Source organism: Melanaphis sacchari, unplaced genomic scaffold (assembly GCF_002803265.2).
Source record: "Melanaphis sacchari strain LSU unplaced genomic scaffold, SCAv2.0 Contig55_pilon_pilon, whole genome shotgun sequence".
Taxonomy (NCBI): domain Eukaryota; kingdom Metazoa; phylum Arthropoda; class Insecta; order Hemiptera; family Aphididae; genus Melanaphis; species Melanaphis sacchari.
Window position 1 is genome coordinate 417,286 of NW_020271389.1, and position 16,118 is coordinate 433,403.

Genomic DNA, 16,118 nt, shown 5'->3' on the forward strand with positions numbered 1-16,118 from the left:
ATTAAAGCTTACTACATTCAATTGAAACTGTTGAAGACAAATTTTCTAAGGTATCTGTTGTACGTCTGTAAGATGCATATATACAAGTGTGTGTCATTATTAAGCTATTAAATTCCAATAAAAACAAAAACAAAAATTATTTCAAAATGATCTACTATAATTTTCACTCATGATACAAATTTTAATTATTTCTCTGTTATTAGTTCAGTCCCATTTACATAACTTTTAACAATTATAATGTAATGTACATAAATATTAAATATAAAAGTGTTTTTTTTGAAAGAAACAACCTAAAAAAGCATTTAACTATGTTTAAATTTTTTATATAATATAATTTTAAAATTATTTTAAAAAATTTGTTTTAAAAATGTTTTAATAAACAAATGGAACTAGGCAATATAAACATTGGGAAAACAAAATTTAGAATGGTTTTATATCTGTAAGGTTATTATAATGAAAGTATATCATAATAATAATAAAAACATATTAAAGTTTGTAAAAATGTGTAATTTATTTTATTGTACTTTGCTGAACTAGTATAGCACGCAAAAGAAAATATATTATAGTATTTATGCAGTTTTTGCTCTGATAGCTGCACGCTTTCCAGTGACGGCCTGTAAACAAAATAAATAAATTAGAATAAATATTTAATATATGGGCTATTCTAATAACATCTTCCCCCACACTCAAAACAAAAAAATAATTATTAGCAGTAGGTAGAAATGTTCCAATATAAAATTAAAAAGATTGGAATGATTTAATGTTTTAATTGATAACTATTTTGTAATGAAATTGTTGGCATTTTTCTAGTTAATGACCTACTAGTCATTGACTATAATAATTTACTACATCTTCATAAAAAAAAACAAGATAAAAATATAGAAAATTTTATTATCTAAAGTAAAGTTATGCCAGGAGTATTTTATTCTCTAGAAAGTGATTGAAAATCATACCAGTCTGAAAGGTATTGGCTATATAACACATTTATTAAACTTTTAATTACTCAAAAAATTTTGTAAATCCTATAAATGGAGCTAATAAAGAAACACTATTATAGTCAATATTATAATTCAAGATTTTAATAAAAATGAATAAAACGAATATAAATCTATGAACATGTCTCGTTAAGCTGAATAGCACAACTTATTCAGTAATAAAATATGCTACTATGTATTTTGTGTTTCATAATTTTAATATAAATTAGAGCTAAGCGATTTAATTTTATGAAATAAGCTTAAATGTTGAACAATATAAATCCTAGTTATCTATTACTAAAAAATATATATAAATAATATTTTCACTTCTTACCTGGAAACCAGATTTAATACTGGCAACAGAACATCGTGAACCACAAGTTTCACATTGCAAGAAAAACAAACGGGTGTCTTTCTGCAAAATAGTTTCAGGTGAACGACATGTATGACAGGTAACATATTCTTTTATATATCTCCTGAGTACATTTTCAATTTGTTTTTGCTGAAAACGACCTTTGATTATAAGCTGGCTATTACCGTCCACTGAACCACTAGTACCTAATTCAGCTAACAAAAAATCTAACAAATGTTTGGGCTGACGATGTAACCTAAATAATAAATAATTTATTAAAAACATATCATTTGAAAATCAATTGGTCAAAAATATATTCTTACGTTTTGCATATTTCTGTAAAGTTTGCAAAAGATGTTTTTTTAGTACCTATCCGAACTACTTGTGGAGGACGCATAACAAATTTTTGTTTTTTACCCGCAACCATATCAGGATTTTTTTCTCGCATTATCTCAAATACTCTAGTTAAAAGTTCATCATATGTATAATCACGATCAGAACCAAACCACGTATGGCTTTCACCATCAGTTACTAGAAAGAAAAAAATATATTGTTAAATTAAACAACAGTAAAAATGTATAAAAAGTGTTTTATAACAGTAACTGATTTAATTTATCACAACATAAAACTAAATATATTTGAAAATTATGTTTTCGTTAACATTATGATTTAATAATACATGAAAATATGCTATATTTATTCAACAAAATAAAACGATATATATAAAAAATTATCATTCAATTACTATTGTTATAAATTAGACCTTATGGGTTTTTGAGCCCAATTGGTCTTTAAAGGTTTTTAAATTAAGTGTAGAGTATACCCAACTAATTAGTAGTAAACTAAGCTATTTATTATTTATTATGAATATCACAATTTTGAGATATTGATTGAGAATATATCTACAGTTTCCAAATGAGAAATAAAATTTGAATTATATATAGAAATTATTATAGAAATACTAACAAGTAACTGTTTTAGATAAAATTAAAAAGTTCTCTACACAATAACTTTAACCTTATCAAAACCCTTACCAGACTCAAAATTCCACTGGCCATCGTTAAAGCATGTAATTTGAATAAAATTATATAAAGGATTGTCAACCTTATTTTAAAAGAAGTGTTTTCCACTTTTTCCACTTACTGTCGTCAAATTTGTCACCTTTCTTATCCATTTCTTCAGCAACTAATTCATCTATATCTTTCTTCTTTTTCTTTTTCTTTTTTGTTTTTGAAAAGTCCATATTTAAGTCAAAATCATCCTGAAATCCCAACAATAAAAAATAAGTAAAATATCAATGAAATTGAAAGAGAAAAACTTACATCCATAGCCTCTCCTTGGCCATCACCATTTTCCATTGCTGATGATGTATCAGGTAATGCACTTTCTAAATCATCTAAATTTATTGTGACCTTTTTTTTCTTTTTTTTCTTCTTACCGAAGTTATCCAGATCCAGGTTTCCATCTATAAATATATATTACATGAGCTTTTTAAACAATATAAATACAGTTATCTATTAGTTAAAACAGTATAAAATAAATTTATAAATGTTCGCAAATAAAATTGATACAATTATTAGATTAAATATAAAATAATAAACACTGTCAGATCAGAAGACAAACTAAAAATATTAAAGGTATATAATATATACATATATCCATAAATACAATTTAAAATTAATTAAAAGGATAAACTAATTGATAAATTTGACTCGATCTTTAATAAGAGTTAAATTTATTTAAACACACAATGAACACAAATAGTTTCAAATTGTTATGCATCATGATAACTCACTAAAAAAAAAGGTACTAGATGTTCTCAATAACAAATGACAATACATTTAATATGCTATATAACAATATAATTACCATCAAATTCATCAGGATCTGGCCCAGGTTCCTGATTTTCTTTATCTAATGTTTGTTCGTTTATGCCATCAAGACCAGCTTCAGAAGCTAAAGCACTGTCTAAGTCAAACTTCTTCTTCTTCTTCTTCTTCTTAATGGAAGGATCAAATAACTAAAAATCATAAATATATTTAATGACAACTGTATTAACAGATTTACTTTCAATGATTATCAAATAATTATAATATGATAATGGACACAATACAACATACTTCTCTAGAAAGTAGTACTTCTCAATTACATTTGAATAGTAAGTAATATACACTATCTTTTAGGGGTCAATAAAATGTAAATATGAGTATGCATTCTGTTAAAATTATATTCTAAAAGCATTTAATATAATTTTAAATGTAATTGTAGGTAAAACACAAATGGATTTTTGGTCTTTATCTATAATTAAAAAATATTTAAATAGCAATTATAAAGACAAAATGATTAATGTCCTAATATTATATTAGATACATGAAAAATAACACTCGTGTGGTAATTTATATTTTAATAGTTTAGATTTTTTGGCCAATGATTAAGTTATTGACAAGGTTTAACATAGAGAACAGAAAAATTTTAAACAAAAATATTACTAAGATACACTTACAGCTTCTTCTTCAGTCATTTTAAATTGAATATTTTTTACTTCTTTAATACTATTTAATATAATATAAAATTGAGATTGGTAAAATATTGGACAAGTTAAAGAAAAAATGTGGCAACTAAATACTGATGTGTGTAGAAAAATGTTGCATCAGCCCAACTAGCCAATGTGGCCAATGGACGGAAATCGTACGATATGTTTTATCGATACAACTTTAGAGGTATTGATAAAAAATATTTATAACATGCATTTTAGATTAAAAAATTTTCAACACATATGATTTAAATGATAATTAATAAAGTTTAAATGTAAAAAACATTTAATTAAAATTAAATATTGTAATAAGTTTTACAATATTAACTAAATAGAAACTTAACGGGATAACATTGTTATTATAGTGGTTATACTGTACATTTTTATCTATTTTTTTTTTGTTATTATCTCGCAAAAAAAGAATAACAATAAAACAAAAGAATATTTTTACTGGAGGCCAGTCAAAATGGAAATCCGGAAATTGTCATTTTCTTGATCATTTTAATTTTATTAACAACTTAAAAAAATCCATTTAATTGGTTCCATAAAATTTTTAACTACTTAATAAATGTAAAAAAAACCTAATTTTATGCCTGTGATCAAATATTTGATAATTCTAATAGCATGTATACACTCAGCTATACAGCCGTTGTGCTCTTGATAATCACCAGTAATATTCAAGGTAAGCTGTTCACATCTGTATCTACTTATACTATACTTAAATTTCTTTTTGATGTTAGGTGAGCGTCTCAGCCAATATGTGACACATTATGAGCCTGTTACATACGATCATCAACACTTGGCCCAAAGTCATGATAGGGCCAAACGATCAGTGACTAATAGTGACAGTAATGTGCATGTAACGTTTAAAGCACATGGCCATCACTTTCATCTCAGACTTCGTCGAGATACGGAAACATTTTCTAATACCATAGAAGTGTTAGATAATTTTGGCAATCAGATACATCCTAATGATATAGATACTTCACATATATATCATGGACATATTGTCGGTAAGTTTTGTTTTTGATTGTTACTATTTAAAATTAATATGTATTTCACAATACTCAACAATAGTGTAATAACTTATTTTCAAAATGTCTTTTTAATTAAAGAATTGTCTTAAATGTCCAAAGGATTTCCCTTTACAAAAACCACACTAGGTAGATAATAATTAACTTGCATAATATACCTACAAAAATATAGTTACATAGAGACATTTTAGTATTGCAGGAAAGGCTAGTCAAAATATGTTTGGCTTAAAGTTAATAGGTTAAAGTTTTACCATTCATCTTAAACTAAAATTATTTTGTTATTATTAATCAAAAAATTAATTTTTTTTTTCATGAATTTATAATATTCCTTTAGGTAAAAAGTATCCCTAACTAAAAAATGTTTATCATATTATCTATAATCTCTTGAAAAGTTTAATCTGGAAGATAAATATTTTAACAGTTTTCTATAATTACTAAATTTTTTAACTATTTTTTATATAATTCGTTGTCAAGATGTCGAATTTTGATTTTAATTATAATAAATTTGTGTATGAGCACTCATAAGTAAAATTTTAGGCAGTAGCAAACTAAAAAAAATGTTCAAATGTAATATATAAAAGATTTAATGTTATTTGTTATTTTTACATATAAATGTAAATATGCTGTTATGCTAAGTATAAGTATTAATAAAAAAATTGATATTTATATTGTTATACAAAATATGTTTAGTTAAAACACATTTTTCCTTTCAATTTTTTAATATATTAACAACTATTGTTACAATTGTATTCGTTTATGCTTAGTCATCCAGTATGTGTTTGGTGCTTGTTAAATGTGTGCACATTTAAATTTTAGCGTTAATTTGAGTTTTTATGAAAATGAGTTATTTAGGTAATTAATACAGAAACATTTTTTTTAACAACGAATCTTGTGTCAAATTTTGACAAGAACATGGGTTATTAACTTATTGAATCCAAATGTATGTACTAAATTAAATGTAGTAGATGATGTGTGGAATGGTGATATGAAATTTTAAAATATTAGTTAAAACTAAATAAATGCGAATGCCAGTAAATCGAGTATATGACATGTGTACTAATTTTAATAAGTATGTATAAAAAAAAAAAAAAATAGAAAATAGAAAATCAAAATATATATTGTTAGATATTAATAGTCTAATAAGAACTGGAAATTTCTTCGCTTCATTCTAAACATATTAATGACATCCTAAATGAAAATATACTTATTTATGTTCACTATTTCACCATAAAAGCTAATCATACACAACCCATTTAAAAGATATTCGCCGGTAGTCGACTGAAGCCACGTTTTTACTCTTCTTAATGTACTAAACAACCTCTCTATTGTGCATGTTGCCAGAGAGAATGATTTAAAAACATGGAGTATTTAACAAAACTAAAGATAATATATTTGCAATGAGCCAGTAAATCAATAAACGAAATTTCATTACACTGAGATTCAACCAAATTTTTATCAACTCAATACTGATATCGAATATTAGATTTCTCTATCATATTTTTAAATTTACAATAATCTCTAATCAGCTTAATTTTTTTTATTTGAAATCATTAATGGTGTACTTTTTAAATATTTGCAATTAAAAATTGTTGTGAAAGAGATAATATTAGTGAATCTAAATAAGGACTAAAGATAGAAAGTTTGTTATAACGTTCAGCAGAATCAATTTTTTAATTTGATCTATTTTTTGTTTAGATGTAGTGTGAGAAATTTTAATTTCTACCGTGTATATAAATCTTGGATATGATTTTGGACTGAGTATAAATCAACAGACTTAGTCTGAAGTTTAGTTAGTAGTGGAGTTTATTTTTAATTGGTTCTAATTGAGCTGAGTATTTTGACATGATATTTAAAGATATAATAAATTGTGAAGTTGATGTCTTACATTATAGTTGTGAGCTTTTGTGAAAGTAGTGTTGTTAATTTAACAATCTGAATTATTGGTAGTTTTTTTTGGAATTGATTTAATGTTGATAAAGTTTTCAGCAAAAATGCCAATAGATTTATACTTAGCAGCCTAACAAATATCACACAAAATTAGTTTATTTGTAATAAGTTTTCAACAAAGTAAACTTTTACAAAAAAAAATTAATTACCTCTTTAATTACTCCTTCAGTATTTTGTATTTTTGTTTTTGCATTAAAATCGTTTATAACCAAATTAAGTCTATGCGATGCATAGGGAAAAAAATGTTGCTTTAGAATATTTTCTGACTCTGTTTTCCTTTCTAATCATTGCTAAACACTCATCAAAACTCAAGCAATTGGCTTATATCCAAACCATATTTTTTAACAGAAGCTAAAATAAAAGTAGCTATTAGTAAGTAGTAACCAACTGCATCTAATGTTTTTAGTGCACTAAATCCTATGAATTTTTTTCTTATAGTTTTTCAATTATTGACAAAACGAACGTCAATCAATAGTTGTTTAGCACCAGCAACATCATAGTTTCATCAGCTAACAATGAAAAACTTATAAGCTTCTATTAACTTTTCGAACAATTTTACCTCATAACATATTTCCACATAATACAAATAATTAATTTTGAATGCGATGTGAGATATTAAGTTTAGTATGGCATGTTGATAAATGTTTAAAAAAAATTACTGTATCCAGATTCAACTCGAAATTTTAAAGGATCATGAAAATTTCCGGTACAACCCGATTTACCTCTAATTGCTACATCATTTATTGTACCTAATACTATTGGAGACAAAATTGGGACTAGCCTTTTTCTATTTTGTTCGATTTGTGAGTGTTCTGCACTTTGCAGTATTTAATTGATCTATAGTAAATTCACTGAGAGATCGGACCTGCGCGACGGACGAAAATTCATTGTTTCTCTCTACTACAACACTTGACGGCTACAGTCTGCCTACTTATCACCTGTTGCTTAAGACTCTTTAAACTTTAGAGTTGTTATGGACTATGTAATATTTAGTATATTTTAAAACATATATTCTACGGTGTGGTGGCACATGTTCCGATTATTTAATAAGACAAGACAATGTATCTAATGCAAAGTCAGGACGAACGGTGTGAACATTGTATTGTTTAATTTTTCAATTTAGGTATTACACGTTGCTCATTTCTCAGAAAAATCGAAACTATGAGATCGTAAAAGTCGACAAGAATAATAAATTAAATACGAGACCCCTCGTGTCATTGGAAGTCGCCACCATCATAATCGATTCTTTGTCAATTAACTATTTATAAAGGATTAACTTGGTCAAGAGCTCGATAGACAGTTAGGGATATCCAAGACGTTCAAAAGCCGGTCGTAACACTACTCGCTGTCTTGCTTATCAGTATTTCTGAATCAGGTTGTAATACCACTCACCAACATTTTGTACTTGCAATAGTGTAATTTTATATTTAAATTTAAATTAAATAAAGATTTACTTTATATTTAATATATCAAGTATTTTCATTCCTGCGTTGATATATGAATCGACATTACTGTCGGGACGCAACAGAGTAATGGGAAATTGTAGTGTTTGTGATCACGAATATGTTCGAACACATTCCATATTCCACATAGCAGATTATTTGAACTTACTTTGTATATAAAATAAGTTTAATTGGCGGAGAAGGGATTTTTGACGGAGTGCCCGTATTTCCGTCAGTCGGGTGTATGAAATGGTTTGATCTCTCAGTGAACAGAGTATACCTTTAACACTTTTTTCTTTGTTAGTCATAATTTTAAAAAAATCTGTTGATTGAGAAACCGAATCTCGATGCCATTTAGATTGCATTTTGTTTTTTGTATGAAGATAAAAATTCACGAACAATAAACGCTCCTAAGAATCATATTTTATCAATAGGGTGAAAAATAACACAATTTTTGTTTAAGCCACCATTTTAAATATCTGGAATAAATTAACTAGCGATATTATTTCAGTCATTCTATATTAAAATTACTTTTTTGTGCAATACCATTATTCTTAAATTCATAATTATCTGATGAAAAATATGGTGTTGGTAGTATAATTTGTTTTTAAGTTCATCTGATAAATTTGATTTATTAACATAAAATCCTAAAACTGGATATTTCTCACAACAATTTTACATATAATTAATACGTTAGGTTAGATTATTAACTATTGAATGTACCATATTTATTGACGTAGAACATGACGAGTTTGAATTGACTTGTACAGAAACTCTTTTTCGATACACGTGGTTCAGATACACATCGAATGCACTATTTATAAAATTGAAAACTTAAAAAAGAATAATTGACACATGACGCTTGGTATTTACTATGTTACACAGACAGCGGAAAACTAATATTGAGTATGCAAAGATGCATGTATTTTGTAATCACGTGCCAATTCGTAAATCGTAGTTATACGTATTCAATTAGAAGTCAGAACATTTTATTTTGTCTTATAAAGTATTTAAAATATGTGATTTTATTGAGTTAACTACAAATTACAGTCGACTCTCGATAATTCGAAACCTTCAGTAATTTTGGGAAAACTGGCCACTAATACTTGACAATTCGAAGTATCATTCATTCAATGCTCGGAAATTCGAAGTACATAATATATTCACCAAATGTATTTTATCTGTATTCTTATAATCTTTTTATTAATAATTTACTATACAATCGTGTATAAATTTAGATTATTATTGTCGATAACTATAGAATATTATCGTTAGAACCTTATCGTTTTATTTTTTAATCGTCTCTAATCGTAATTTTATTTAACTCGTCGAGTTGTCGATAGCCGTCAGCCGAATGTAGTTTTATTTTTGAAAAAATGTAACTAAATTCAATGAAGCATAAAACCATTGCAGATTTCTTCAAAAATAATAATCTTTTATAATAATAATAAAATTAACAATAAATAACTCTAATATGTATATATCACCTAATTTACTGAAATAACTAATATGTATGTATGTACATATGTATGTACAATAATAAAAAACAAAATTTTTTTCTTAACTCTCTATAATTCGAATTTTTTTTTGCCTTCTCGTTATTTCGAACTACTCAACAATTATCTTGGTAATTCAAAGTTTTTCAACAGTCCCGTCAATTTCGAATTATCGAGAGTCTACTGTATATGCGATAATAATACGAAATACGAGATCTTCATTTTTTGTACTTAAAACCTGTGATGTTATTATACGATAGCAATTGTGTATTATATCATAGTATACTTTTATATTTATTGAATTACAATTTACAAGTGCATATAATTTTTTTTTTCCCGAGGGGAGGGGCAAAGTGTCCATGAATTTGTGCTATTTGTTATTAGATAATAATTTTTAAAGTGCATTTAAGTACATTTAATTAATTAAATGTCATCCATTATTTATTGACAGATATCAATTGATAAATATTTACTTTTTATTTCTAAAAAAAAATAGCTTAAAAAAATTATAAATATTTTTAAATATTCAGAATGTTTACAATCAGCAATGTAAATAATTACACATAAAAACAATAATATACTTATTATTAATTACTTTATGATATTTCATAATTGTGTAACTTAAAAGGATGTCACACCAAAAGATGTTGTTTCTATCTTATAAACATACAACATGGCAAATTTACATTCAGTAAAACCAATTTTGTGTAGTTAGTTTTAATATTTGATTGAATTTATTTATTATAAAATTTAAAGGCAAGAAAATTATCTGTGCATTTGTATTGTTTCAATTTTTGAGTGAGTTATAAGTAAAGTATAGCAGTTTAAAATTAATCATAGCTTGCTTAAATATCAAAAATTTCAAAAAATAATTTAAAAATATAGTTATTATTCTTATATTTAATTTTATAGTAAGTCAAATCACCTTAACATTAAAGTTGACATCATTAAATTGATTCTGTTTAATGCAAATTTCTTAAACTTAATACAGTGGAACCTCGATAACTCAAATAAATTGGGGGCGAAAAAAAATTCGAGTTATCGAAAATTTGACTTACAGAGGTTACACATATGATATGTTATTAAGTAGGGGCCAAGACATTCTTTTGAGTTATCGAAAATTCGACTTATAGAAGTTCGAGTTATCGAGGTTCCACTGTATTATTTGTGGATATTACACATGAGTATAATATATCTTTGAGTTATACACAATTTTAATATTTTGATGGATATCAAGGTTATATACTTGTATAGTAGCATTTGATATAATTAAAAAATTTAATTACTTAACAAAGATATGATTCTTATTTGTTAAGAATCTAGACAATAAAATATATGTTTAACCTTGAATACTAATTGTTTATTTTTATTGATTCCCAAATTCTACAAACTAATATTTTTAATGATTTAACTTGATTGTTATTTTTTAATTATTAAGTTTTTATTTTTTAACAGATGAAGCTAATAGTATAGTATTTGGTTCAATAATTGATGGAATTTTTGAAGGAAAAATCATATCACCAAAAAAAGGAAATTATTATATTGAAAAATCTAGAAAATATACTCATCCGCATGGTCACCTTAAAGACAGCGATAATTTTCACTCAGTTATTTATAAAGAAAGTGATGTTGATAATCCATATCATAACTCTTCTAGTAAGTTTTACAAATTAATGTTACTTAATTTGAATATTGATATGAATAACCTTGTAATCCTAAAATATTTCAGGTCATTTTAGTGGATGTGGAGTTACAGGATCTACAAAACAAAGTATGGAAAATATCCAGTATTCTGGTAGTCCCTGGAATGTTCAACAACAAGATGAAGAAAGGCCTGCATATAAATATACAAGACAAGCAGCTGACAAACATCATCATGGACCTGTTAGAACAAAACGTGCTACTAAACCTAAAGAAGAACGCAATACTTGTTCATTATTTATCCAAACTGACCCTTTATTATGGAAACACATTAAAGAACAAGTATTTAATTAAACATGATATAATTTATTTATATATGTATTTTTTAAATAAATTCATTTTTTATAGGTTGGCTATGATAAAGTAAAGACAAGAGAAGAGATATTATCATTAATAGCACACCATGTAACTGCAGTGAATTATATCTACAGAGATACCAAATTTGATGGACGCATTGAACACAGGAATATTAAATTTGAAGTTCAAAGAATTAAAGTAAATATTTGTATTTATATGTGCTTAAATAGTAATTTTTCTTAAAACTTATAATATTTCAACAAATCATAAAAGTCAAATATTTTTATTTATTTTTATTGTAAATGCATTTTTAATATCTTTTAAGAATGTTTCTAAAATAAATAAATTAATATGAGTAAATATTGTATTACTATTTTTATTTAGATTGATGATGATGAACCTTGCGATCACAAATGGTCTGGAGAACAAAATCCATTCTGCATGGAAAATATTGATGTTAGTAATTTTTTAAACTTGCATTCTTTGGGAAACCATGAAGACTTTTGCCTAGCATATGTTTTTACGTACAGAGATTTCACTGGAGGAACCTTAGGTTTAGCTTGGGTTGCCAGCGCATCTGGTAATTACATTTATTTATTAGTAGAATAATAATTATGTCAACAACAAAAACAGTTCTTTTCCAATTAGTAAAGAGATCTAGAGTTGTGATTAAGTAATATTTATTTTATTTTTTATCAGGTGCATCTGGTGGTATTTGTGAAAAGTATAAGACTTATACAGAAACTATCGGTGGTTTGTATCAATCAACTAAACGTAGTTTAAACACTGGTATCATTACTTTTGTAAACTATAATAGTAGAGTTCCACCCAAAGTTTCACAGTTAACCTTAGCCCATGAAATTGGTCACAATTTTGGATCGCCGGTTTGTAAAGCACATTAAATGAAAAATTTCTAGTTTTTTAAAAATGTTTTTATTTACAGCATGATTATCCTTCAGATTGTCGGCCAGGTGGTTTGAGTGGTAATTATATTATGTTTGCATCTGCAACTAGCGGTGACCGTCCAAACAACAGTAAATTTTCTTCATGCAGTATAGCTAATATCAGTAGTGTATTAGATGCTATACAAGATAATAAAAAAAGGAATTGCTTTAAAGGTTTGTAAAAAAAAAAACATTTATAATAATTAAATATTAACTATAAATATTTATACAGCCAGTGAAGGGGCATTTTGTGGTAACAAAATTGTTGAAAATGGTGAAGAATGTGATTGTGGATATGATGATGATGAATGTGATGATAAATGTTGCTATCCCAGGCAAGTCGCTGATCGAGATAGATTCCGCAATATCTCAGCTAGAGGCTGTGCTAGACGTGCACAAACTGAGTGCAGGTATGTGCCAATATAAACTATTAATTATTAATTAATAACTAATTTTATTTTAATAATATTTAATTTTTAGCCCTTCTCAAGGACCATGCTGTTATGCTGATACCTGCCGTTTTATTCCATCTAATCGATTAGTTATGTGTCGTGGTGAAGATGTTTGTAGTTATAGTTCTTATTGTGATGGTACTACACCAGAATGTCCGGTACCACCTCCTAAACCTAATAAAACTCGTTGTAATGAAGGAACACAGGTTAGTAAATAAAGTTGATTATTAACTGGAGTTAAATTTAAAATGTTATTGAAAATTTTTTTATTTAAGCTATGCATCAATGGCGATTGCACTGGATCTATTTGTTTGGAGTGGGGTCTAAACGAATGTTTTTTGACATCACAAATTATACCTAATATTGACAAACGCAAGTTGTGTGAGTTGGCTTGTATGAATGGTACTGATTTACAAACATGCAGGTCAACTAGTGAATTTGCTGCTGCAGTTAATTTACCACTTGGTGGCATTAGTCTAAGGCCTGGATCACCTTGTGATAATTTCCAAGTAAATTATTAATTATCATAAATTACTTTATAATTATGAAATTACTTAATAATATAATTTCTTTAGGGTTACTGTGATGTATTTTACAAATGTAGAGCAGTTGATGCCGAAGGTCCATTAGCAAGATTAAAAAATATGCTCCTCAATAAACAAACACTTCAAACTCTTCAACAATGGGCTTTAGTAAGTTTTAATTTATAGAAATCATATCAAATATAATATGTTAACATTATTTATAAATACTAGTTACAATATTACAAGATTAACTAGCAATGACATACAATATATTTAATTTTTCTTTATTTTTAGGAAAATTGGTGGGCTTGTATGCTTATGGGTGTTACATTTGTAATTATAATGGGAGTATTCATAAAATGTTGTGCAGTACACACGCCATCGTCAAATCCTAAGAAAACTCCTGCTCGAAGATTTAGTGAAACATTAAGGCGGCCCATTACCACTTTACGTAGAATGGTAATATTTTGATATTACAACTTTGATAATGTACTTAAAACTAAAACTATGTTTTTATACAGCGGCACAATCCTCAAACATATGTATCACAACCCAGATCAAGTAGAGTTCCAGCTCATGGATATGGTGAGGGTAGAGGTCATTATTATGCACCAAGAGGTAGTACATAATTGAAATAATTTTGTATACCGGTTTTTTATTTTTTTATTTTTTAGCTTCTGCACCCCCTGCACATGGTCATTCAGATCGCCGAAACGCATTTCCAATGAGGCATCAGCCACAGCATAAAGTGTGATAGTAAGCTTAATTCTATAAATCATAACTATTTTTAAGTTTTATTAAGAAGTGGCTTGATCAAATTTTAGTTAAAATTTTTATTGCACATAAACAAATTTTAAAAGAAATATAGGTAACCTGATTTTCTTATATATTTTTGAACATATTAAGTCTTTAGGTTTATGTGATACTATGTATTAATAAGAGTGCATTATCCATCATTTTATTTTTGTACTGTATTTTTGGCTAGCCCAATTTACTTATTCTCCAACACTTATCTTTATCCTAATAACAGATGATTTCTTAATTGTGAAAATGTGAAATTGACTATTGTTACATTAGCTAACCTTACATATAGTTAAATCACTAAATTACATTTTCTTAAGGCACTTGAAATATAATATTATTATTGTTTTTTTTTTCAATTTATAAGAGCATAAATTTAATTAGGGACTAATTAAATAATTCAATTCTATATGAAATAAAATAAAGGTTAAAAGGATTAACCCATCTATAATTACTATTTAGAAAATCTTTTTGGACATTTGTGAGAGAAATGGGTGATTTGAAATCAATATTTTATTCAAAAAGAGAACATACCTATTGCACACATTCACACATAACATCCTGCTATCGAGTCGTAATTCCATTATGACAGGGTGTCGCATATGAATGCTTAGAAAATCTGATTTTTGTCAAACTATGGCATGTTCTCTCGTTAGACAGAGTTTACTCCAGTAATAATAATGATTAGTAATAATTTCATTATCTAAATTCTGATTAGAATATTTAATACTAAGTTTAAAATTTCATGAGTTTGAGGTACTTTACAATTTTTCTGTGTGTATATATATATATATATATATATTATAATCATATTATAATTAAAATACTTGATCAATTAATATATTTTTTTATTTTTTTAGTTGTCAAGTAAATTTGGCAGCCCTAAACCAAAAAGTTGATAACGGCAGTCCGAAATATTCGGTATTCTTATCATCGTGGTTAGAAACTATTAAATTTATTTATATATTATTATTATTTTTAATTTTTGTACATAGCCGAATGGAACCAAAGTGATTGAATATATATAAAACTTTATAGTTGTACAATCACCCTATGTGAGGTGCTGATCACAGACAAAGGCAGAATATAATTTGACATTTATATATAATATTTTTTTCATTCCATACTATAAGCATTTTTTTTACAAATTTCTATGACTTGTGTATCTCATGTTTTATCAATATTGCACATATTATGATATCTCTTTCTTTATAAAGTTCCTTAATTATGAATCTAAAATCAAGTAAATTATTATGACACTTATCAAATTTTTTTTTAGGTTGGGTTTTTTTTTAATAAAAATAATATATATTGTTTAATGTATGAGTAAAAATTAATTGAAAAAATTAATGAAAGTTTAATTTTTTTTATTTGACATGTTTTCCTTAATATGATTTTTGCTCATTATTTTATTATTATATATCATGTATATTTTTATATACCATCTGCCTTTGTTTGCATGATATTTTTTCCCACCAAATATTTTATTTATATAGAACAAAACAAATATTTATATAATTATTAAATATCTTCCTAATATTTATGTAACACTTGAACAAAATATTACCTACTTAAAACTATTTGTTTCACAACTACTCTTTATTTTATCATAATAAATTAG

General features: G+C 26.2%; 2 protein-coding genes across 3 annotated transcripts; one reads left to right on the plus strand and one right to left on the minus strand.

Annotated features, from left to right (window-relative positions):
* Nucleotides 1-486: 486 nt before the first annotated feature.
* On the minus strand, nucleotides 487-3,887 carry LOC112599862 (eukaryotic translation initiation factor 2 subunit 2). Its single transcript, XM_025346941.1, has 7 exons — nucleotides 3,830-3,887; nucleotides 3,196-3,346; nucleotides 2,649-2,791; nucleotides 2,470-2,587; nucleotides 1,650-1,857; nucleotides 1,309-1,582; nucleotides 487-614 (listed from the first exon to the last, which is right to left on the minus strand). Exons 1-7 carry the CDS (start codon nucleotides 3,845-3,847, stop codon nucleotides 570-572), a joined length of 957 nt encoding a protein of 318 aa, XP_025202726.1. The 5' UTR covers nucleotides 3,848-3,887; the 3' UTR covers nucleotides 487-569.
* Nucleotides 3,888-4,285: 398 nt separating this feature from the next.
* LOC112599847 (disintegrin and metalloproteinase domain-containing protein 10) lies at nucleotides 4,286-15,797 on the plus strand. 2 transcript variants are annotated; one of them, XM_025346924.1, is made up of 16 exons: nucleotides 4,286-4,541; nucleotides 4,600-4,872; nucleotides 11,234-11,434; nucleotides 11,508-11,761; nucleotides 11,828-11,974; nucleotides 12,161-12,356; nucleotides 12,476-12,660; nucleotides 12,720-12,894; nucleotides 12,953-13,130; nucleotides 13,201-13,378; nucleotides 13,448-13,681; nucleotides 13,748-13,864; nucleotides 13,991-14,155; nucleotides 14,218-14,314; nucleotides 14,371-14,452; nucleotides 15,358-15,797. In XM_025346924.1, exons 1-15 carry the CDS (start codon nucleotides 4,484-4,486, stop codon nucleotides 14,448-14,450), a joined length of 2,538 nt encoding a protein of 845 aa, XP_025202709.1. In that variant the 5' UTR covers nucleotides 4,286-4,483; the 3' UTR covers nucleotides 14,451-14,452; nucleotides 15,358-15,797. The 2 variants fall into 2 exon arrangements, with proteins under 2 accessions (XP_025202709.1, XP_025202710.1); XM_025346925.1 differs by having other exon boundaries at nucleotides 14,218-14,281.
* Nucleotides 15,798-16,118: the final 321 nt, after the last annotated feature.